Source organism: Leptodactylus fuscus, chromosome 1 (genome assembly GCF_031893055.1).
Source record: "Leptodactylus fuscus isolate aLepFus1 chromosome 1, aLepFus1.hap2, whole genome shotgun sequence".
Lineage (NCBI taxonomy): Eukaryota > Metazoa > Chordata > Amphibia > Anura > Leptodactylidae > Leptodactylus > Leptodactylus fuscus.
Genome location: NC_134265.1, coordinates 252966677 through 252992684, shown reverse-complemented (window position 1 = coordinate 252992684; position 26008 = coordinate 252966677). Strand labels below are relative to the sequence as shown.

At 37.4% G+C, this 26008-nt stretch overlaps 1 protein-coding gene across 5 annotated transcripts in view; it reads left to right on the top strand.

Annotated features, from left to right (window-relative positions):
- The window catches only part of PPP3CA (protein phosphatase 3 catalytic subunit alpha), a 166057-nt gene extending 140288 nt beyond the window's left edge, over window positions 1-25769 (top strand). The window contains exons 7-15 of one of the 5 annotated variants that reach the window (XM_075285715.1): window positions 1147-1224; window positions 2747-2841; window positions 3860-3985; window positions 5855-5926; window positions 8670-8696; window positions 12999-13083; window positions 15811-15908; window positions 20509-20538; window positions 23869-25769. In XM_075285715.1, coding sequence (XP_075141816.1) covers window positions 1147-1224; window positions 2747-2841; window positions 3860-3985; window positions 5855-5926; window positions 8670-8696; window positions 12999-13083; window positions 15811-15908; window positions 20509-20538; window positions 23869-24065 — 808 coding nt within the window. In that variant the 3' untranslated portion in view covers window positions 24066-25769. Of the gene's footprint in view, window positions 1-1146; window positions 1225-2746; window positions 2842-3859; window positions 3986-5854; window positions 5927-8666; window positions 8697-12998; window positions 13084-15810; window positions 15909-20508; window positions 20539-23868 lie in introns of all 5 variants that reach the window. The other 4 variants (XM_075285708.1, XM_075285732.1, XM_075285723.1 and 1 more) reach the window with 4 other exon arrangements.
- Window positions 25770-26008: the final 239 nt, after the last annotated feature.

The window sequence follows — 26008 nt, the reverse complement described above, 5'->3', positions numbered from 1 at the left end:
GTAGCCCTCTGGTGATGCAGGCCTGCCGAAAAGCCCGGGAAGTGTGAAATCTGTGCATTCTCATGTCTGATGTTGTGCTTAGAAGCCAATTATAGGATGAGATCCCTGTCTTTCCAGTTCAATATATGAGTAATTAATGTGTGTGGAGGTAGGCCTGGTCTTTTGGCGAATCCAATAATCTGAACTTTGTTTCTATGTGATCTATTTTCTAGGTCGCTGCATTTTTGCTACCATACCTCCACTTTCTTTTCTAGAGCAATCGTACAATCTGGTATAAGGCTTATAAGGTCTTCCAGAGTGGATATTCTCCTCTGTTTCATGCACCCTCTCCCACAGACTGTGCACATCTTGTCATAAGAGGCTGAGATCTACCCAAACTGCCTCTATTTTAGTGGTAAGAGAGGCTTGGGAGGAAGTAATAGTTGTAAGCAGATGCTGAGAGAGACTTAGGTGGCCCCATAATGTTTCTATTTCTTCAAATCGCTCTTTTGGCAAACGTTACCTAAGTTGTGACTACAGGATGTAAGTCAGGATCAGTATCACTGTGAGCGTGGCGCGGAAGCAATATTCACGTCATGGATTTTCTGATGCTTCTCATCACATACAAAATGAGAGATTAGCCAATGATTGGTTGCAGTGTCTCCCACATCAGCCAGTGATTGGCTGATCGACATTTCCCCTGGATTACTAGGGACCTTACATACAGGAAGCATCGGAATGGGAGCAGCAGCGGATTGGTCAGGGGGAGTCTTATTGCTTTGTTTTTTTGTTTATTGGATTCCGAAAAAAATTCCTCCATGTCACAGTCAGATTTATGCGAATTTATCAACTTGAAAATTAGAGAAATATCAATTCTGAAATGTATTTTTGAGCTTTTTGTACAGTTTGTCCTTGTAAAATATTGAAACTATTACTATGAGATAATGTAACAGTACTATACATCCTAAATAAACTGCTGCAGATACTATTTGGGACCATTAAATCACCTTGGGCACAAAATACTCAAGTGTTCAGTCATTAAGGGCCAAAATATTTGTTAAGGAGTTAAACTGTTGCCGCTAATAGAAAATGTTAGTGAAGTGAAATGTTGGCATTTCATTAAACTAATGTACCAATTCCTAATGGACTGTTATTTTCCTTTCATAGCTATCCAGCTGTCTGTGAATTCCTTCAGCACAATAACCTGTTATCTATACTTCGAGCTCATGAAGCCCAAGATGCTGGGTAAGATACTTTTTTTTTTTTTAAAGTTAGAAATATTAATTTACTGTATAACTCCCAAGTTATGACCGCTAACGTTAATTCTTGTATTACTGAGGCTTGGATTTCATTGAAACTTTACAGGGATCCTCTCAGGTAATTTTGCCCTATTAAACTATCGCTAAGATTTGCAAGAGACTTCCACACTAGTCCTCACATACCTTGTTTGCCTCTGTTTACCATATATATATATAGAGCTTGTCTAGTTTTGCAGAAGGAAATTGCAGCTGTTAGGGTGCATTCACATGATGTCTTTTGGCTCGTAATATGGCACGTAGACGTCGCGGGAGCTTTTGCGGGCCATATACGCTCCCATTGATTTCAATGGGAGCCGGGACCGTATACGCGGCGCTATTTTTCGGCTGCAAAATCACGGCCGCAAAATAGCGCTGCGTATACGGTCCCGGCTTGAAATCAATGGGAGCGTATACGGCCCACAAAAGCTCCCGCGGCGTCTACGTGCCAAATTACGAGCCAAAAGACATCGTGTGAATGCACCCTTAGGCCTCATGCACCCAACTCTTTTACAGCTCTGTGCAACTTCAGGTTGTATGAAACTTTAATATGGCACCTGTAAGGGGAGACTCAAGTACATCCATATACAAATTAACCTTCCATACTCCATCAGATGGTGTGTTGTGGAGTGATTCTTCCCTGGAAATATTGCTCTCACTGAAGAATATTCACATTAATGTATGTTGATGTCATAAGGTGACTGAAGCACAAAGCTGCAGGGATTGCACATGGTGCCTTCACAAGGCTCTGTGCACATGGCTCTGTTGTGTGCATGAGGACTTTAAAAATGATAGTTTTCATTAAAGGAGAATATTAAATTGAAAAATGTACTATTGTGTACCGTAATAATTCTGTCTTGGCAAAAAAGCAATAGTTCGTTTACATAGTGTATATATATAGAATGAAAAAAAATATATTAGAAACTGCTTACGCTGGGTTCACACCTGCGTTCATGTCTCCGTTCTATGGTTTCCGTCTTCTGCATGGCAGAAGACGGAAACCATAGACCGGGTCCGGCCGTGAGCGGCGGTGAGCGTTTTAGGCTCTCCGCCGCGAAACCGGATTTTTTTTATCCGGACACAGAGTACTGCATGTCCGACTCTGTGTCCGGATTATAAAACCCGGTTTCGCGGCGGAGAGCGCAAAACGCTCACTGCCGCGCACGGCCGGACAGCTTTCTCACCCATTCAAATGAATGGGTGAGAAAGTCTCCTGCAGGCTTCGGTCTCCTGCATCTGTTTTATGCAGGAAACGGAAACCTGCAATAAGGACAGATGAACGCAGATGTGAACGAGCCCTTAGGTTTTAGGATTCCTTTTTTTTTTTTTTTTTTTTTTGTAAAGTAAAGAAAAATAATAATGTTTGACGTTGGTATACTTCAAGACTATCCCCCGATGTATCTGACGTAACTCACTTTCTATTAACTTTTTGACACATTTTAAGTTGTTTTTCTATTTGTTTTTATTTTCAGGTATCGTATGTATAGGAAAAGTCAAACAACAGGCTTCCCTTCCTTAATCACAATATTTTCAGCACCAAATTACCTAGATGTATACAATAATAAAGGTAAGTCATCAGTTTAATATTTACCTTTCGTCGGACATCACATGGAAATGCATGAAACTGAATTGGCTTTGGTTCTGCCTTGTAAGGTGCATAAGGAGTTTGTATGAAGACTTGTTGCCCATTGAAGCTAGTTGTACAGTCATATTTAATCTGGAATATGAATTGCTTTAGACAAAATCTAAATATATATATATATATGTGTGTGTGTATATATATATATACATATATATATATATATATATATATATATATGAAGATTTTGTTGACTGTGCTACAATCAACTCCAGGCACACACACTAAATGTAACCTTTGACCCCCATTGCACTCAATAGAGGCCCAGAATAGTTTTGGCTGGTTGGATATGGACATCTTCAGGTGAATACCACTGTATATGTTTACTGTATGATTAATATTCATTGCATTGGAGCAAGTGGACATTGTGGCTGGTAAAATTTCCTGCATGGACATATGATGTGATACAGACTTGATATTCAGGAATTAGACAAAGCAGTGGAGTTTGCTGACCTTACTAAATTAGGAAGCTGCTGTTTCATAAACTTTTCACTAAGTAAAACGCAAGATTAAGTTTAATGATTTATTTTTAGCACTATAACTTGAAATTACCTTGGGACTGTAGAGGAGTGGTGAATTTTGCCAAGTAAGCATTTAGAGTGTGTTTAAAGTGTCATATTAATAATATTTTAGTCCAGTCGAGTGCCAGCAAACCTCTATACTCTGTAATGCATTTTACACTGGAGAAGTTTCTATCAAGGTCCTAGTTGAATTTTCACATTTCATCTGATTTGAGGCTGACTTCTATCTTTGCTGGTCAATTCAGTATGAAGCGCCAATTTTTAGGAGAATATTGGCCCTGCTTATGTGCTAGAGGTGACCTAAAACACACAATGGAGAAGCAAAGTCTGTGTGATTTTTCTAGCATTTCACAGGTTGTGGATAATAATCAGCATCTATGCCCTGGAGACCTGAGTGATTTTTCTGTTTGTCCATTTTGTTGCAGCTGCAGTATTGAAGTATGAGAACAACGTCATGAATATCAGGCAGTTCAACTGTTCTCCTCATCCATACTGGCTTCCAAATTTCATGGATGTCTTTACTTGGTCCTTACCATTCGTTGGAGAAAAAGGTATGTTTATATTAAGGTTAAGTATAACCAGGGGGCCATACAGTGGCTCAGTGGTTAGCACTGTAGCCTTGCAGCGCTGGAGTCCTGGTGTTCAAATCCCGCCAAGGGCAAAAAACCATCTGCAAGGAGTTTGTATGTTCTCCCCGTGTTTGCATGGATTTCCATCCCATATTCCAAAAAAGACATACTGATAGGGAAAAATGTACATTGTGAGCTCTCATTTAAAAAAAAAAAAAAAAAAAAAGTATAACCCCTTAACGGCCAAGGATGTAATATTACATTCTTGGTCGCATAGGGATGTATAATAGAGCTGGGACCCGCCGCTAACAGTTGCAATTGGTGTCGACATCGATCACAGCTGTTAACACTTTAGGTACTGTGGTTAAACGTGACCGCAGAATCTAAAGTGTGCAGGCGCCATGGCGGTGATTGGTTGCCACGACAGCCAGGAGCCTATTGAAGGCTCCTAGGCACTGTCATAGGCAGCATGTAATATAAGTGTATGTTTTTCACTATTCACTGCAATACATTAGTATTGCAGTGAATAGTATGAGTAATCAGGCCCCCTAGGGTTCAAGTATTAAAAAAAAAAAAACACAAAAAACCCCACAAACGTTCAAATCACACCTCTTTCCCTAGATCACATATAAAAATATAAACACTTTAGGTATCCCCAAGCTCAAAAATGCCCAAACTATTAAAATGTTAAAATCTTTATCCCATATGGTGAATGGCGTAGTGAGGGGAAAAAAATCTAAGCCAAATGGTGTTTTTTGTTTTCAACACTTTGCCTCCTAAAAAAATAAATAAATAAATAAATAAAAAATAATAATAATAATAATAATAATAAAAAGAGATCAAAGTATCAGACATTCCCTGAAATGGCATCAACAAAAATGTTGTCATCTTGTCCCACATAAAAAAGATGCCATACACAGCCCCATACTGGTAAATATGAAAAAGTTACAGGTACCATAACATGGTGAGAAAAATTATTTTTTCTGTTTTGCAAAGTTTTTCATTTTTTAAAGGTTATCAAAACATTACAAATACTCTAGAAATTTGATATCACCATGATCATAATGACCTACAGAATACAGGTAACAAGTGATTACCACCACACAATGAATGCTGTAAAAATTAAACCCATATGAAATTGGCACAAATGCATTTTTTTTTCTCCAATTCCACCTCATTCTGATTTTTTTTCCAGCTTCCAAACACATTGCACAGGATATTGAATGGTGCTATTACAAAGTATAATTTGTTTCACAAACAATAAGCCATCATGTGAATCTCTGAAATGAAGAAAAAAAAAAAAAAAAGTTGTTGTGTTAAAAAGTTATGGCTCTTAGAAAGTGGGGAGGGAAGAACGGAAATGCAAAAACAAAAATTGGCCAGCTCCATAAGGGGTTAAAGTTGCTTTTGCCTGATGAAATATTCTGCAAAATAAGACAATAGTTGACTCTTCAGCTTAATCAATCTATGTTAGACTATACATTCTACCAATATGCATGATTTTTCAAACAGCATCAAATATTTTGATAAATCTGGCACAGATTAGGACTGTTTAGTCTAATTTGCATTGCCTGATTTCGGCCCATGTGTCTCGATAATATAGTATAGTAAAGGCCTAAGACTTTGAAAGATGTATCTCAGCATAGTCCTAATCTCCACTTAAAAAATCCAATTTCCTCAATGCATGTGAAAATCTGGCTCTTTCAACAAAGCTGTAAATTGAAGTTGCAGAAGCCTGTGTCCCGTGCTTTACTGACCCCCACATGCTTTCTGCTTCTGTATACGTGAATACTTTTTTTGCATGTGCTAGAAAGTATCCATATTTAGAAAACCATGTCTCTTTTCCCACAGTGACAGAGATGCTTGTAAATGTACTTAGCATTTGCTCTGACGATGAACTCTGCTCAGATGAAGATGCTGATGGTAGGTTGGATTTTGCACTTTTCGATGCACTTTTTCTTATCTAAATCTGTGTCTATCTATTCTGAATGTAAGCATATAAATTCCAAGCTTAATGAGGTTGTCCAGGCAAAAAAATTAATGTTTTCATTAGAATGGGGGAGGTGGAAAAAAATCAAACTCCCCTGTCCCCGATGCTTCAGTGACCTTCTAGCGCGGACAACCCCTTTAAGTTACTTACTATGCCATGCATGGCGTTACTGTCAGAATAAGTAAAATGGATTTTTGATGTGTTTTTTTTTTTTCTCTCCTGGTATAACTTGTAAGAAATTGGTGTGGTGTTGTGCTAACTCTTGTGTCGTTTTCTTTTTAAAGAGATATTTCTCAAATTAGTGAGAAAGTAAGCCACAATAATCCTATATTACCATCATTTATTATATTGTGGTCTCCTCATTTAACCAACATGTGGTTTTGTACATTGAGACACTAACCAGTGCCCACTAAATTCTACTAACTCCCGTCCTAACATTATTAGGTTCTATTCAGATCAGGTCTATTTTACATCCATTTAACGGATGCAAAAACCAGATCGAAATGGATAGCCATCTGTTTACGTAGAATTCATTATTAAAACAAAAAACAAAACTGATGCATTGCTTTTTTTTTTCTTTTAAATGACACAAAAACATAATGTACAATAGGTTTGTGTCAGATCAAAAAAAAAAAAAAAACGGGCAGCAACAGCTGTTTTTTTTTTGTTTGTTTTTTTTACCATTGATGTCCATATAAACATATAACCATTTACATCCGTCTGTGTCTGTTTTTACATCTTTTAAACAGATGTAAAAAAAAGTGATATAAGTAGAACCTTAGTTGTATACCAGGGGTGGGGAACGTACGGCTCTCCAGCTGTTGCAAAACTACAACTCCCAGCATGCATACTTGCACTGCTGGTCTTGGAACTCCCATGGAAGTGAATGGAGCATGCTGGGAGTTGTAGTTTCACAGCAGCTGGAGAGCCGAAGGTTCCCTACCCCTGTTGTATACGGTAAAGGATGTCAAACCACCAGGAGTCACACCTTCAAGCCTCCTCCCATGTTTGTTCAGTGTGAAAGACCAAGCAAGTTCGAACTGTTGTGAATTGTTTCTTAGCTGTCTGTTACTTTCTCATGGTAGCAAATAGATCTGCAGCATATGTCCCTCTAACTCTTGACAAAAGAGTTACTACGGAAAGTGGATCTGCATCGTACTATGTTGACCTGTTTGTAGGCAATATATCATGGGAACAGGCTCTGCCCTTTGTATTAGCCAAAACAGCACAAAAAATTGTGGCATTTGACTAATAGCAGTTTTGAAAGAATACAGAAGATGGTAGTTATTTACAAGGAGTGCCCCCTCCATCTATGTAAGAACAAGAGAAAAAGTGACAGGGCACTCACTGCAGCGTCTTTTTAAAAAAACAATGTATATCTTTATTCCATCTTCAATAAAAAAAATAGTACATACGAGGAGGATGTGTAGAATATGGCATACAAAGCGACGACCGCTTGATGAAGTGTGTGTAACACGAAACAGTCGTCACTTTGTACGCCACATTCTACACATCCTCCTTGTATGTACTATTTTTTATTGAAAATGGAATAAAGATATACATTGTTTTTTAAAAAAGGCGCTGCGGTGAGTGCCCTGTCACTTTTTCTCTTGTTCCTACATTATGACAGTGTTTACACAGTGAGCACCACCTTATTCATTGAGAGCAGCGATCTTCATCCTATGGACTACCTCAACTCTTCTTTTACCCTCTGTAACTTATATAAGAAGCTTTATGTCTGAACAATAGTGCCACTTCATTTTTTCCTGTTTGCTATTCCTCCTCCATCTATACCAACTTTCTAGCCACTTTGCACTTCTTCCCATTTCTTTCAGTTCCTCCTTGGTGTCATATACTTTACAGGGCATTATAGAGGCATGAGAGTTACATCCAAACATGCATACTTACACATACATTGATGGGTTTCCCTCATGTTCACATTTGAAGCCAGCTCTTTACTAGTTTAAGAATTAGTTTGTTAAATGAAATGGCTTATAACATTTTTCAGAAGAGAAGTTTTGCAAATAGTTGAATAGGCAAACAGTCCTTACAGTATCTTGAAGATGGAAAAGTTTAGAAACAGTAAGCAGTCCAGTAGGCATCCTTGTCCAGTTTGCCCAGTTATACAGGTTAGACAGCTGAGTATTCCTTGTAGAGATCTGCGACAGGGATGTTGGAATATTATAACAGTTTGTTCTATATTTGGCCAGTTTGGGTGCATTGTATATTACTGGTCCCTCCTATATTCTATAGAAGTCTCCTTCAGCAAACAGTAAACTGGATGTTATCATCCCACTCTTTACATATTGCGGTTTGCTTTCTGACATGGGTAATGCAAGAATGCACAAGGTTGTGGATGTTCTAATGGCATCTACCAGATATTGAATGGCTCTTATTGACTTCAGACTGAAAAGAGCGTATTTTCCAGATTGTCATCACTTCTTCATCTGGCTAATGGCATGTAAAATGCTTTTCACCACCTAACCCTCTCACCATTTGTGTTTGTTCAGTCACTCCTCAGAGCTCCATTCTTTGTTTTGTTTTTTTTCTAATGTTTCTTTGCTTTATTTTACAGACACCTTTCACTTTAGTATTTGTTTCACACTCTCCCTTTTCTTTTTCATCCTTCACACTTTATTTGTTCTTATGTGTTTGCCTCTGGATTTTCATAAGAAGACCATCTTATTTATGCACAGAAAAAAGGTATTATGTGGCTGCAGAGTGGTCAGAGTGTGGACATATACTTCAGACTGCTGCTTTGTTACTTCTGTAACCTAGGCATGCCGGAAGTCAAATCCCAACCAGTGCCCTATATAGTCAGAAATGCTTTAGCTTCTATAGTTCAGACTTCAGTCTTTTGGCTTATATTACTGTATGTCGTTTTCAGACACCAAAGCATCTCCTACTTACGTGTACCAGCTAATCTACCAATGATATGCAACTATTGTTGTGCATTTGTTTGTTTTGCTTCTAATGTGTGCAGCCTTTTATAGGCAGCTAATATTTTGTGTTATTGAATTGTCTTATGTGCTTTTAATACATCTTTTAATCCTTTCAAATGCTTTTTTTCTTTGGGGGGGGGGGATTTCAGAACATGAAATATATTTTCATACTAGGTTCAGTCTTTAGCATCCCTTGTTTTGTGTTAATGTTTTATCTCTGTATTATATTAGGATTGTTTAAAGGTATATAAAAGGAGTTTTCCAGAGAAAACATATATCTTAAAAAAAAAAAAAAAAAAGTCTGGAAGTGCTATTAATGAATCAGAAATGCACCCATATACCTTTAGAAGTCTTTTGAGTGATTTCTGAGTGTTTCTGGAAACTCCTGGTATCTCCTGCATTTGTTTACCTGGTTCAACTTCCTTCTTTGTAACTTCCATGCTAACCCCTCTCACCTTACTCCCCCCTCCTTCCTCACTCTCCCCCTCCCATACATCCCCTCCTTGTCTCTCTAGCTATCCTGCCCTTCCCTACCTACTCAGCCCAACCCCATCATACTTACCTTCCAGGCTTCTTCCTGTGGGACGGCCCCTCCTACTTTACTGATTCTGTCTGTGCACGCTCATCTCCAGCATTGTTCTGTTCTCTGCAATGATGATCCACCGCTACTGTGCCTGCATGGAAACTAGGCAGTAGAGGTGGATTATTGGCAGCAGTGTGCAAAGCAGCGCTTGGAGAAGAGGGCACGTTTGCAGAATCAGTATAGAAGGAGGAGCCGTTTCACAGGGAGAAGCCTGGAGGGTAAGTATAATGGGATGGAGTAATAGTGACGTTCTGTTTCCGGAAATGAGGAAACTGATTGTCACCGGATAATCAGAAAATGTCTCTGGGGCGGTCACACGACCACCCCAGGGATATGGGTAACTATACATTTTTGATTAAGTGTATTATTTAGAACGTAGGAGGATGAGGAGGGTGTTTAGATTAGTGTAGGGATTTCCAGTTATCCCAGACAACCCCTTTAAGGCATGTTTAAAGGTATTTAACCTTGCCATGGTTGTAGTGTTATTCTGAATAACTTCAGTGTGGACATGTGTCAAACAATTCTTACAGTTTCACATTGTTAAAGATTAAGTGGTGGCTTCTTAGTGCTACTTTTGAGCAAAATTTGGTAGTACTGCTCTGTTGTAGGTATAATATTTTGAGATCCACTTAAAGGGATTCTATCATTAAAATGGTATTTTTTTCTCACTAACACGTAGGAATAGCCTTAAGAAAGGCTATTCTTCTCCTACCTTTAGATGTCTTCTCCGCACTGCCATTCGGTAGAAACCCTGGTTTTCTTCAGTATGCAAATGAGTTCTTTCGCAGCACTGGCAGCGTCCCCAATGCTGTGAGAGAAATCTCCAACCCCGCCTACATCTTCGTCTCGAACAGCCTTTCTCCGCGTCTTCTTCCGTTGCTCTGTTCAAATTTTTACGCATGCGCAGTTGGCTCAGGCAGAGCCGACTGCACATGTGCGCAGCCATTTTTTTTTTGGCTGCCCCAATGGCAGAGCTGACTTCGCATGCATAGAAGTTTGAACAAAGTGCCAGAAGAAGACGATACAATATTGTGACAGCAGTGTGCGTCTGATAAGGTGGGGGGAGGGGCAGCAGCGCAGTCCTGGCATTGTAAATACAGACAGAACTTTTTGCTGATTAATTTTGTAAAGTATTGTTATTGAAGTTAGAGCACAGATTTTTATCTTGCAGAACCCCAAATGCTCTACTTCTTATTACATGCCCATAGGATTTCATAATAAAAAAATTTCTGCCTGCAGTCACCACAAAGAATAGTTTACTGCATACATATTTATATGGCACTTATTGAAGCCAATAGAAAGTCTATAGAATATACTTAGCTATCCCTAATGGGCAATGCTGGTAGTCAGAAACTAATTTTATGCTGCTAGTTATAATCTGCTATTCAGTGTAGGACCCAGAATTTCTATCACTTTGTTTTTACGTTAAAGTTAATACAAATTTCTAGTACGTTACAAAAACTACATGACAGTATACCACTGTGAATAGGCTGTGGGTGTGATGAACAGATGCTCCAGAAACACATTCATACCCAATACATACATAAATTAATTTTATGTTGTCCTGATTTTTTGGATGTTTGCATGTTAAATGGGTTGTCCAACTTATTACAGAAGTTAAACAGAATCTGGGAATCATACAGTACTTAACTCACTCTTCATAATTTACACTTACCAAAGCTGGCAGTCATGACATTTGTGGTCCATGCTAGACTACACTAGAAGTGATGACATCCAGCATCACATGACCAGTGCACCCAATGGCTGGTCTCAGCAGTCAGATACCATTTATTTAAATGCCACTGCTGAGGACAGACCGGCTGCAGCTGTAACAATGTCAACTCCTCCAAAGACCACAGTGCCTGCACTGGTACTGGAGACATTTAGAGCTAGTTCACACGGAGTCAAATGGGCCGGATTTTGGAATGGAATTCACGTCAGAATCCGGCTCAAAAGACCGCCTCCCATTGAAATCAATGGGAACTGGTTATTTCCTTTTTCTGCAAACTGTTTGTTCCCGCTCACGGAAAAAAGAAGCGACCTGCCCTTTCTTCAGGAGGATTCCACAGCCGATTCAGCCACGGACATCCGCCTTGCGACACCTCCCTTCCGATTAGGCCCATTCATTTGCGGAATGCCGTGACTGGATGCCGGTGCTAGCCATTATTTGGTCCGAATCTGAGGCGGCCTCCGCGTCAAATTCCGGTCCAAAAAACTCACGTGTGAACTAGCTCTTAAAAAGTTTTTGTCTGTCTGTTTGTTTTAAATCTTGTACAATTTTCAGCCTCTGTTTAATTTTTGAAGTAAGTTGGATAACCCATTTAAAGGGAATCTGACACCAGAACTCAGCACATAAACCCCACAGATATAAAGGTTAGGGTCACCTGATTCATTGTTTTCCACTTTTGGATCAGTGCCTTTGTTGCTGAGATATCGCTGTTTTTGTCAATATGTAAATTAGTGTTTTTGAGAAATGAGGCCATTGTCATTGCTCCACAGAGGTAAGCAGTAACACCCTTCCTGGTTTTCAGTGACAGACTCTCTTTAATGATTTAGACTGACCTCGATATTGTTTCAGTCTAGTATAAGAAAATAATAAATTCACTAAGATATAATACCAGTCATATTATGAAATGGTGGACAGGAAGCCCTCGTTGCTCCAAGATGACTTGGATCTCTTATGGACGACTTGGATCTCTTATGGTATTTTGTAATGACTAGTGGATTTTATCTTTTCTGGGAGTCAGGAGTTACTTCTTCAGTAGAAGCTATTATTAAAGGTAATCTGTCACCAGAGCCCTGGATATCAACCCGGTGAGGGCTCTTTTGTTTACCTCTGTGGACCATTGGTAATGCTCTTGAGGCTCCAACTCTCTAATTTGGACAAAAACAGCAGTATCCTGACAATAGAGTGACCAGTTCACAAGGAGAAAACAGGTTTGATTCAGGTGACCCTAACCAATCTGCGATTCTGGTGACAGATCCCCTTTGAAGAAGACAAGTTTCTTGGAGGTGCTTTTTTTTTATTATTATTATTATTTTGGAACATTTTGATAATGGCATTACATTAAAGACTAAATGCATTTGAGATCATAATACTTTGAAGGTTACATTACTAGAAATGGGGAATATATCTACCATTTACATAATACTGTGTGCCAGCTTGATGATAACTGTCCCTTTCAAATGTGTCAGCTGTTCAACATATTTGATGGATGTGTCCCATTTTGTTTGCACTCCCCCTACAGTAGGTAGGGATCCATTATCAACCGCTAAATACATAATTTGCTCAAATGTCCCTTACAAAGTGTCTTAATAGTTGTGTGGAAAATGCTTTAATTTGTGTTTAGCTAGTCTTACATATACAGCCGTACCTGAGTGACTGTCCTCTTTCCTCTTGTACTTACAGCATCAGTATGTATGTAGAATGTGCATGTAAATTGGGATGATTGACATTTGTTTTAATTGTATTAATTACAGGAGCAACAGCTGCAGCTCGTAAGGAAGTAATTAGAAACAAGATTCGCGCTATTGGGAAAATGGCAAGAGTGTTCAGCGTACTGAGGTGGGAAATCATGTCTGTGTGCTTCCTTTATTTTGTTCCTTCAGAAATTTTACCAGTGCAGTACAGAGGAACTGCTAAGAATAGATGAAATTTTATTCACACTTTTTGGATCACTTCGTTTATGTAACTTTAGTTTTTATTTTTTTTTTAATAGAAAATTAAAAATTCCTTAAGGGGTTTTCCCTTATAGACACTTAACCCCTATACTGTGGATAGGGATTAAGTTTCTGATCACTGGTAGTCATAGACCTCTGCTGATCAGCAGAACAGGGACCTCACGTTCCCCTAAAACATTACAGGATAACCATTGAAATCAATGTTCTGGATCCTCCAGGTTACTCTCCGATCCCATTAACCAATAGAGGTCTGTACAGTGGAGACCCCCTCTATGAGCTCACTATGCACTAATTGTTTTAGGAAGCTCATTGTCAAATACCAGAGAAACCCTTAAAATGAAATATTCCTGCTATACGGATCAGCTTGATGTTTACGTATCTTTTTACAAACTCTACAAAGATAAGTAAAGCTACATTTGCTCTTTTGTGGCAAAATGTCCTTTTGGTATTTTACGAACCAGTTCACAACAGCACAAGTTGGTACATCATGGCAGTGGAGCAGGTGTCATGGTATTATGTGCCCTGTGAATTCCCAATCTGTTGCTTACTGCCATCGGTTGTGTCGCTGCTTGGAAACTTTGCTCCATATAGGTTGTTTTTGCAGCAAGCTGTGCAGGTTCCCTGAACACTGTAGATATCTTGTAAGCAATAACCTGTGCATTTTACTTTGAGGTCATGGTGAGATTATCTGTCACTTTCCTCCAAGCCTCCCTTACTGTGCTTTCAAGTAATTATTTTAGGTCCTTGGTCTCGCTTGGCATTATGTTCCAATTTATTCTGGGAGCAGAGCCAAGATCAGGGGTCCAGTCATCACAGGTGTAAACACTGCTTTCAACTGCTGCTTCTCGATGCTGTGTATCTGCACTTATAAATACAGCATAATATAGATGGGCTGCTGGTAAAACAACAGTTTGATAGTAATCATTTCACTCCTCACACCCACATTCCCGACTCGGTGTTAGCTTGTTCCAGCACATTGTAGGCAAAATGTTTAATTAGCGGTATTTGTAATTGATTTTAAAACTGTTCCGTGGTGGATTTTCTGACCTGTGGAACACACTGATCTTTTGGAGAATTATGAAACCAGACAGGGAAATTAAGTTTGCCATTAAAAACAAATGAGGTTATTTGAGGTTATATAGACGTTATGCAGATATTTATTAGCTTGCTCACAGTCTGAATTTACAGTGTTGGAAAATAAAGTAAGTACCTGCGCTCAAGTTAAAAAAAAAAAAAAAAAAAAAAAAAAAATAACCCATTGGAAAATAAAGTGAGTGTCTGTGCTCAACTCAAGTTAAAAAAAAAAAAAAAAAAAAAAAAAAAACCACTAATAGGGGCTCTATATTGTAAGCCATTGTAATCTAGAGGAGTTATAAGGTATGTATTTTTGTTTATGGAACCCTAAATATTAAAGGGGTTGTCCAATTTCAGCAAATATGTTATTTTCCTATATACTTTCTTTACTAATTCCTCACAGTTTTCTAGATCTCTGCTTGCTGTCATCCATTCTGCTTCCAGTGGATAAAAATCAGTCCCTGGTAATGTGATGGACACTGGTGCACAACTCATAAGTCACAGCACAGTAATCGGAGAGCTGCCTGAGATCTGCCTGATGCATTAATATTTAATTTTCAGGTGGCGCTATGTCAATAGATCACCATGTAGCTGTGCTAGTACTCTTCGATTATAAACTCTATGGTATTGTCACTCAGTCTGGTAACCTGAAAAAGTATATACAGTTTTTGTCTCTGTCTCTTCTCTTATCCATGTTTGTACATCGTGTATATGTGATGCCCACAGACATACCTATGTGTCTTCTATACTTTTTTGTAATTGTATATAAGGAAAGAGCCTTCCTGCACTGAGATCTTCATATAGAGTCCTTTTGAATAATGTATTCTAGCATTACAACTAGCATTACTACTTACACTTCGGGTTTCTATTCTTTCTAATGCTATCTATCACAGCTTGAGAACATAGGCTGCTTTGTAATTCTCAAATACAAAAATGACTCATCACTAGGAAATATTATATATCAATATAGAAGACAGTATATCTTTAGGTGCAAGACTATAGCTTATGTAACAATAAATATGCATGTTTTCTACTGTTAAGTATAACACTTATAAAGCATGAGTAAGCATTATGTACCCTTCAGAATCAACCACGTGTTGCCATTTTACCTTTCACATAATAGTGGTCATATAAAGCTAGGTTCACGACTGCCTTAAAGGCTCTGTTAGCAACCATGGTTGCAGATATCATAGAAAAAAATTACATGTAGCGATTGTGGTATGTTCTTGACAGCTTAATGGAAAATCAACAAACCGAGTTATTGTTGATGTGGTCGATTGCAACTGGTGGCATCTATTCCAATATATCCAACACTGCTATTGTTTTCATATAACTGTTCCTATTATGGAACAGACCAATGGAAATACCAGTGCAGATGTGAACTCGGGTTTAACATTCTTCTTGCTTATGACAGTATGTTTTGATGGTTGGTTGTTAAAGTTAATTCTGTTTACTTATAGGGTCAAAAGCAAATCCAATGAAAACCATTAGCTTTTAAAATGCATTAATATCTTTTTTATTTTTTCTCTTTGAACAGAGAAGAGAGTGAAAGTGTGCTGACTCTGAAAGGTTTGACACCCACCGGAATGCTGCCTAGTGGCGTTCTTTCTGGAGGCAAACCATCACTCCAAAGCGGTAAGAGAATTTTAATGTGTACCCTGATGAAGGCATCACTCATATTCTTTTTCTAGATAGAATTTATATAGTAGCTTCAATATAGATTACATATATCACTAAAACATGGATACTGTCTAGAACACCTTAAATCTAACCAACAGTTATAACAGGATAGAAATCAAGCTAAGGCGATTAGGGTATTCTTCATATCAAAACGTCATATTTACATTAAAATATTCTTTACTCGAACTCATTTTTACAAATTTGTCAGTAAGGGTTAGATATAAACCTGGATTCTTCACTGTCAAGCCTACTTGACATGCCTTTGGCATCATCTTTACTGCTAGTGCAACCATAAAGGCTCGTTCACACGTGAACAAAGGGGCGGATTTTGACAGTGTATTTCGCTTCAAAATCCGCCCCTTTACAATGGTTTTTCCACTAGCGGCGGGCTTCTGCTAGCAGAGAAAAGAAGCGACATGTCCTTTCTTCAGGCGGAAGCCACGGTGCGGTGGACTGCGGCTTCCGCATAGCGGCAGCACCCTCCTGTGTTGGCTCATTCATTTGCAGTCGCAGCAGGCGGGTTTTGACCAGAGAGAGACGCGGGCGGGCGCCCCACGTGTGAACTAGCCCTAAGATGAAGAACTTGTAAACGACCAAATACTTGAGTCGGACATTCTTCATGTAAGTGATAGTAGTTGTTAGGCTGCATATATTGCCCTCTTTCAGTGGGATATTATGTTAGGTCACCCTGGAAAAAATTGGTTAAAAAAGGTTAAAGGAATATAACAAAACTTCAAGGAGTTGATTTGGCCTCCAAATTTTCCAGATCTCAATCTAATTGAGCATCTGTGTTATTTGCTGGAAAATACCTAAATCCAATCCACTCTGGCTAATAACAGCTTGCTGCTATAGACCACAGAACATCAGTGGTCTTATGGAGATCATGGCTCAGAAATGTTTTTTGCACCACAATGGTGACCTACACAATCTAAAGCAGGTGGTTTCACCACATAAATCGAGGGTGAAAATGGCATATTTATTTGCCTAAACTTGGTTATACATGTCCTTTGATTAAGCCAATAAACAATATTCCCTGTTAGGTACAGAAATATTGTTCTACAAAAAACAGTCTTGTGTAAATTATGTTTTGCTTAGGTCTAGAAAACTATGGAAGTCCTTGTTAGGGGGCATTCACACTACCGTCGATGTCCGACAGGTAGTGTCCGCTCAAAATCTGTCACGGACATTAGGAGCGGACACTAGTGAAGATGTCCGACTTCTCAAGCGCATGCAGGGTTCCTCTGTCCGCTTGAGAAGTCTGACATCTTCACTTGCGGACAGGGAAGGACGGGCACGGAGTGCAAAAGAACGCACCCGATGCCCATTGAAATAAATGACAGGTGTCACGGACACAGCTAGTGTCCGCTCCTAATGTCCGTGACAGATTTTGAGCGGACACTAGGAGCGGACACTACCTGTCGGACACCGACGGTAGTGTGAACGCTCCCTTAGACATATACATTTAAACTTTGCAACATTTAAACTTTGCAACATTTTCCATTATACAATATACAACTCCACAACCGGGATTCCCTTCAAATTTCATCTTTCTATTCAGGGTTTATAACAAAATATCCTCGCTATTAGAACTACAAAGCTTGATACTGACAGCACTTTAATGACTGATATGTTTGCTGAATGAAGGTCTGTGCTTTTCTCAACACATCCTAGGCTATTGTTGGTCCAATCAGACCATAAACTTCAGTATTTGCTTCATGAGTTGATTTCATTTACAGGGGTTATTCGGTTTGGATCTGGGGATGGGTGTCCAACTCCACACAAATCACAAGTACTAAAGCAGTGCGGGGGAGCCACACTCCTTATTCGCCATACAAACTGTAGTAGTGAGTGTAGGTACTGCAGCATTGCCCCATAGACTTCAATGTGGCCTCCCAGAATATTTCATACTGATGATGTTTCTACAGATAAGTTCTCAATAAAAATGGGTGAATCAGTTCATACAGAGTGTTTGACCTGAATATTCCAAATTGTTCAGTGTTTTACGAAACAGAACAAATAGAGATTTGTCTCGAATGAACTAAAATGGTCACTGCATTATAGACTCTAGAGTGTAGTAGGTGGAGTTCCAAGAGAGGTTTAAAAAAAAAAAAAAACCATTCACACTTTCTTTCTGTTACCTCTTTTGGGCTTCTTCACAACGTCCAACACACTTCTGTGATGTCATCGGCCTGGACTTGGTGCTGAGGCCATTGACAGGCCTCAGTGCTGAGCTAAAGCCAATGACATCACAGAATAGTGCCAGATACTATGAGACCACCCAAAAGAGGTAACAGAAGGTGAGTATGAATATTTTTTCTTTTGTTTTTATTTGTTACACCTCAACCGGACCCCCACCTATAATATTCTGAAGAGACCCCAGAGAATACTTATGATACTTTCATATGGACTTAACTTTAGCTGTGGTTGTCTTAAAGAACTAGAAATTAGATAGATAGGTTCCTAGGAGAGCTAAGAGTGGTCTACACTATCTTTTAAGCCAATTTAAGATGTGGCTTATACTGAACTTGTTCAACCCGAAGGAAATCAGGGACCCAAGCTGTCGCCCCGAACTTGAATCAAATCTTGAGAGGTTCGGCCATCTTTAGTTATTAATATCTATTCAGTGTTAGTCAAATCTGCTGCTTCATTTGCATGATATCGGTGGCACCAGGGTAATCCGCTGTTAAAAGGGAGCCTTTCCACCACGGTTTACATCGCACAGTCTGTTTCATAGCAGCCAGCTAATATAAATACAGCTTCATGCCATTCACTTCTATGGGAGGAGGCTGTAAGTGCATCACCCATGGATCCCAAGGATAGGTTATCAATAAATACAAGTTAGTCCAACCTTTTAAGGCCCCAGTTTAAAAAATACAGTGAAAATGCATTGGTTTTGTTTTTGTTTTTTCTTCCCCTGCTGAATAAATGTAAATAAGTAAATGTAGAGAGAGATTAATGAAATGTATTGGTCATTTTATTTTGATTAACACAGTAAGTATTCATTTTACTGGTTTTGTTTGGTTTTCAACCTGCAAGGTCATAATTTATCAAGTCGGGATAGAAATTGCAATTTTTATACAACTCTCTTGTTAGCATCATGTCCGATCCCCAATGTTAGGTACCTGCCAAACTACACAGAACCGGGCTTCTTGAGTCTAGAGATAGTGTAATAGCGAAATTGTTGGAATACAAAACGTAGAAATGAATGATACAATATATAGTATAAGAAATACAATACATATATTTGTCCATACTATTTGCCAGTTTGCAGCAATTTCTTACACTATTTGTTTTGCTAGTAAACACAGTAAATGGAGCTAAACAGTCTATATGTTCTGTTACAGAGAAATGAGTGGAGACTCCTGTTGTAGACAATTATCTGGGGTGTAATAAGCATCTGACAGATGCGGCTCACACCTCTGGGATCCACACCTATCTATAAAGTGAGCATCCCTGGCCCCCTTTCCCCAAGAAGTGACTAGTTGCTCCAGAAACTGTGGAGAACAGTGAGCTATGTATTTCTTTCCGTAACCCAATAGGCGTTATTAAAACAGCATAGCTCAGTGCTAGCTCAGTGCACAGTGCTGCGTCCACAAGTCTGACCATAGCTCACAGCCTGTACAGCAAGGTCGTGATCAGGTAAGTAACGGGGCAAGGAGCCTGGAGGAGCTCATTGTACTGAGACGCAATAGAATAGAAGGAAATTTTTTTTTCCAGCTTCTCAGTGCATTGTATGGAATATTTAACGACACTATTACAAAACTACAATTTTTCACACAAACATTTTAGCCCTCATATGGGTCTGTGAACGGAACATTAAAAAAGTTATGGGGTTTAGAGTGAAAAAGTGTGGAGTCAAAAACAAAAATGGAAAATGCCTGCAGCAAGGAGGAGTTTATCACTAATTTCTTGGTAATATTGGTACATAAATGTCTTTAAGATTGTGCTTGTTTTCCTTGCCTTTGTATATGAACTCTCTGAACATCACTCTAAAAAAAAAAATAACATATGCAAATATTTATTGTTGCATATATTTTTTTCCAAGATAGAGAGCATGGACAGCAGTTCTGTTGGTTTGTATTGACGAATAAAATGTGTATTTTGTTTTTTTTTTTCCTTAAAAAAATTTCCTTGATTCATGATGTAGGTATGATGCTTTCTTTAGTTTCTTTTCATAAATGAACTTAACAGTGGTGCGGACATCGGCATTGCCCCAGATGTTAATAAGGAGAATTGTCTTTCTTCAGATGCTTTGAAGATGTTTTTTTTTTTTTTTTTTCTGTGCTGAATTTGAAACCTGTTTTCTTGATCTTGGGTATCTTGTTTTTATACATCTAACAGTTACCAAGTGGAAAAAGCTGCAAAATAATAATAAACAATTGCCAAGCTCAGCCTATTCTCTGTGTAGCATCTATGTCGTCTTCTGTGCAAAACAAGTCTAGCACTTACCGTAACATAGTTCACCTGCTCCTTTGCTACTCACTGACTTATTCGTAAGAGTTCAAATCCTCTGCTCATTTTTCTCATCCATTTTGCTACCCTTTCTTCTCTTTAGCTACTGTTGAGGCTATAGAGGCCGATGAAGGTAAATGGCAAGCCCCCTTTCTGTTGCATTTGCAGCAGATAAGGGACCTGCTGGGTGTATTCATTTTGCTGTAGCTTGTAAAAAGTGTGTGGGTGTTGGGCTAACGATTGTGGCTAAGTATTAACCAAATGTGCTTGCTTTAAAGGGGAATGTAAAGCTACAGTTTGCTATTGCCATTACTGTATCAATTATCACAGCTCGCACAAACTGCACATTTCATCAAGGCAATAGAAAGTGGAGCAGGTGTTAAAATTCACCTACCTAGAAACCTGATGTAATTGACATCTCTGTAAAGTGACTTTTCAACAACCTGTTATAAAACAGGACAGTTTTTTTCACTTTACACAATATGCAGATAATCCCCTTTTATATGCGCATTAGAATTTTGCTATAGCCTGGATTTATCTATAAATTATCTTATATCATCTATATTTATCTATATCTATTCAGGCAAATTTAATGTGTGCTTTCATAAAGCTACCCAATGGAAGCAATATTAAAATAACTACAACAATATTCAAATAAAAATAGTAAAATAACTATAATTAAATCTTGTTTTTATCCCGTTTGATTTTATTATTGATAATCAAAAACAATGGAATTTGAACAAAAAAAAAACCTTTTTCTCTGAATCTTCTTAGCCACAAATGTTCCCCTTTAAAACAATATTCTCAGTTGTATTTTGCTCTTGAACACGAGTTTCATGTCTGTGTTCTTCAAATTGGACGGCTTTCAATAATGTCTATTTCTTCAATAAGATTATCAATATGGTATCTCTTTACTTTTGAAACAAACTAGCAAGAGAAAATACAACTGTTTTCTAAATAGCAGCACTGTGAGCTGTTATTTATGTTGGAATTGTCTATTCCTATCAGCAAAATCTAATTTGCAGTGTGCATTGTGTTGCCCAGTTTGGCTGTTTTGTGTGATTTACGTGATTCTGTGTTGTGAGTAGTATAATATTGGTGCAAAACTGCTAACACTTACTGGGTCTCATTTACTAAACGGCAGTAAGTCAGTATTATAGGGAAAACATATAACTTGTCAAAACCTTTCCATCATTTATGCTTCTTCATGTCTGTCTTTATTAGTAACACATACAGTTTTGTGAGTTATTACACAGCCCTATACATGGAAATGTCTTTGTAAGATAAATATATCATATAAGGATGTAGAACTCAGTATTGACCAACTTAAATTAAAATTAAAACTGAACCTGATTTTGTAATTTTAACTACCAGACTTTTTTATAATGGAAAATCCAACCTAGCTTTCTTAAAGTTGAAATAAAACAATGGTTGTATGTATAATGTTGAGGATAGAATCGATTCAGATCTAAATCTGATAATTACTCCAAAGTATTATAATATAAAATTCTAATACAAAGTAAAATATCTTAAGAGTCCATCATTTAAATTTTGGGAGTGTTTGGATAAACTTAATAGAGCTGAGATTATTTCTAGAATTGCTTTCCATAGTAGTCACGTTCCATTGTGTGTACATTACAGCCGTATAGTCAATTGGTCCCCGTGTCTGATCAGCAAACCTAGCGGAGCACATTGTCAGCCAGTGAGGCGTCTGCTCTTATAAATCTATAGATTCACAGCCCAGTCTACTCCTCTCTGAAATCTCAAATTTGGGATTTTCAAATGCATGACCAACTACAAATTTTCTATTTTTAAATGTTTTGAAAATATTTAAACCTAAATTTTTGAGTCATTATTTCCAGCAACGGAACAATTTTTTTTTTTTACTGAAGTTAAATACTAACTAAACCTACGTTGGTCTTCATTTGCTTTACACGTATATAGCCATACAATATTTAAGAAAGTGAAAGGTAGTCTAAGGAGCTTTGATATGGCCTTTGCTTTTCCTCCATTCTTTCCCTTCCATGCTTTCTAACCTGATCTAATTGATGTGTGCTTTCACAATAACATAAGATGTATAAAACAATGGGATCATTCATCCATTTTGTTATTCATTTGCTTTCTTTTATTATTTTATTTTATTTTTGTAAATACACATAGGTTGTTTGGTAAATTGTCCATGGGAGTTCATCTCAAATAGTAATCTTTATATAGATTAATATTGCCTTATAGTAATCAGTCTGACTGCATATGAGCTTATATTTTGGAAAGGCAACACCTAATGTTAAAATTCTGGATATTAAGCAAGACTCTGATAGGTTACATAGTGTATGGATTATAGCCTTCGTACCGAAAAAATGTTCCACGTTTAATTGATGAAATAATGCGAAAATATATTTTATAAGGATTATAAATATACAATAATAAATTAGAGATGCAGGCGACCTAGAACAATGGTAAACTTAAGTGTAGGACGTTTTTTGGATTGTGTGTGTGCTGACAATACAGCATTGTAATTTGTTACAAGGAGTGCTATTATAGCCTACTTTTCTACCACATGTCCTAAGGTGATTGTATTTGTTTGTTACGAATGCCTCATTTACCCATTTATACCATTGTCAGATTTCATTGACAGTAGTGCTAGAATACAATAGCAGTTTGGTGTGTTTTTTTAGACTTTATTATTCAAATTCACTTTTCTAGATCTCATATTAATTGGTTCTTTAAGGTGACAACGTAGATTTATACTAAGAATATTTGCCAGTATGTAACAGTCTGTGGCTTGTTAAAATTATTAACTCACCTTTATTCCTTTTTTTTAGATATAGTTCAACTCTACCACAAGTTTATTGCACTTATATTTCCATTTCTTTCTTGGATTTGGAATTTTTGTTTTTAGATTTGTTTTACACAAAAATTTCCTAGAATATTTTCCATGGCATGCATTGATATTATTGTGATGTTAATTAACTGTTACACTGTTTTAGCGTCTAAAGATGAATGAGGTTCTAATAAATACCACCGGGCTATGGGTATTCTTTTTATCTTGTTGCTACATGTACGTCATCTGTAAGGTAGTATGGGCAACTTTTTTTTTTTTTATCAAAAAGTTTAGAAATTTTTATTTTTCACTTAAACCGATAAATATACAGTTCATTTTCTTACCGCATTGTTTAGGGGATATTTTGTTATTATTTTAAATCAGCAAATCTAGTATGAAGTCTTTCTAAATTGCATGAGGTGAAAAACTTCTGAGTTGAACTCAACTGGATAGTAAAATTTCATCTTATTTTGTTTGTGGCGTTATGTTTGTTTCAGTTTTCAATCCAAATTTTTTCTCTTTCCCACTCCATATCACATTTACTAAATTTCTCATTTGCTAGAACTTTATTACAAGATTAATTCTTGACTGTTGTTACATTTCTTTCTTTTTTTGCATTTTTTTTTCACATTTTCTATCCAGCAATCAAAGGATTCTCACCGCAGCATAAGATCACTAGCTTTGAGGAGGCCAAAGGCTTGGATCGCATTAACGAAAGGATGCCACCACGTCGAGATGCAATGCCTTCAGATGCCAATCTTAACTCTATCAACAAGGCAATTTCTACAGAGACCAATGGCACTGACAGCAATGGCAGTAACAGCAGCAATATCCAGTGACCACTTCCTGTCTATTAATATATTTTTTGTAGCTGCACAGCATGATGGGATTGCCGCTCATCAGCAGATGGGTGATCTTGATTTGGGTAAATGCTACTTACTCTTGGGATTGGTGTTGAATTCAGTTTACAGTGTCATCTAAAGATCTATTCTATTGGAGGCACAAGCCTCATCTGGATATGCCTATAAATGCTTGTAGAAAACATACACACAGATATTGCTTACCTATATAGAACATATTTTCCAATGATATTGGGAACCTGTAGTTATATTACAGAAAGGCCTTCTTTTAGTTACTGAACATACAGTACATATTTGTCTAATTTCTTACTAACTATATTGTACGTTTACATTTGCAACTCTAAACTACAACTAGACATTACAACATTTTTAACATAAAGTGCAAACAAGAATAAGGACTATTTATTGATCATGTTTTGTTACTCTTCTTAGATTGGCTCTTTCCTCACCTTCTCTCCGTAGGAGGTGTCTGCTCTGCATCACTGTTCAATCAGTTGCAAGCACCTCCAACAGTGTATGGGTTTCACACACCATTTTTATGGGTAGTCTTAATGCCACCGGTGCTGGGACACAGATTTTGGTTTATTGCCTCGGCAATGGAGGACAAATGGCAAAATAAAAAAAAAATCCAAAAAATTTTTAAAAAAATGTAAGAATGTTGAAAATTGTAAAAGATGCCAAAAAGGAAAGTTTAATTTTGTACAGATTATGCTTACCTCAGGTTACATTATTGTGCTTGAATGCCCTTCTTACTATAGAACACATAGCTTACTTACCTTTGGCAGTAAGTATCTTTTTTTTTTTTTCTTATTATTATTATTATAATTATTATTATTATTTTTCTTTATTTTTTTTTCTTTTAAAAGCAAAACTGGAATAATGATATCCATTCTATTTTTTGCTGTTCTATCTAAGGTTTTTTGGTAAATAAAGTATTGGTTGTGGCTTGCTGAATTTTAATATTTATGAGTGGTGCATTTTTAAGTATAGTGAACAAGACACCATATTAAGTGCAGTGAAAAGCATCTATATTCTGTAAAAATCCGCCTATGCATGTTTTTTAAGACAAAACGGCTGTATAGGCCTGTATGGGACTGTAATGCGCTTAGTGGTTGGACTTATACTGGAAATGTATGTATACTGGCATACTTTATATTCTCTTAAAACGCTTAATGCCTTTGAAATTTTGTAATCAAACAAAAAGAAAAAGCTTTGAAAAAATCTAAAGAGGAGAAAAGAATATTCTTAATGTTTTATAACATACGCTTGTCAGTGCACACATATATATGGATAGCATGTTTAGCAAAACTTGTGAAATTTAAAATAAGTTTGTGGTTACATGTGGAACTCTTTAAGTGCATGATAACTGTTAGTGTCATAATAGTTTGGTCATTCTGTTACGTTTTGTCATGTGCCACAAATGTGTAATTCTTTTCACTTATTCCCCCCTTTATAATATGAGTTATGAGTTACGAACTCTTATGGGAACCTAAAAATCAGATTGAATAAGATAAGTCCATTGATATTTTCTAACAATTGTTTAAGTGCCCAAGTAATTCACTACAGCCTAAAGCCTTGCCTTTGTAATTTGACTTCTGAAATGTTGGCAATCGAAGCATGCACGTGTAACAATGACAAAAAAGCATTTTATATTACTACTCAATAAAATGTGCATGAACTTAAGTAGCTGTTTGCTTCCTGGTCTTTCTCTCATAAATCATCATTTGTTATGTTACTAGGGGCTGTCTGGTATAGAAAACCCATTTTCAAATGTCCTGTTAGTTTATTCTGACTTGATAGACATGACACTCTCACACATAACCACAATCGACCAGTTAAGTAGGCCACTCTTAAAGGGGTATTCCAGTTACAATTCTAATGAGTAGCTTTATGTTAAAGGGCTTGTCCATACTGATGACCTA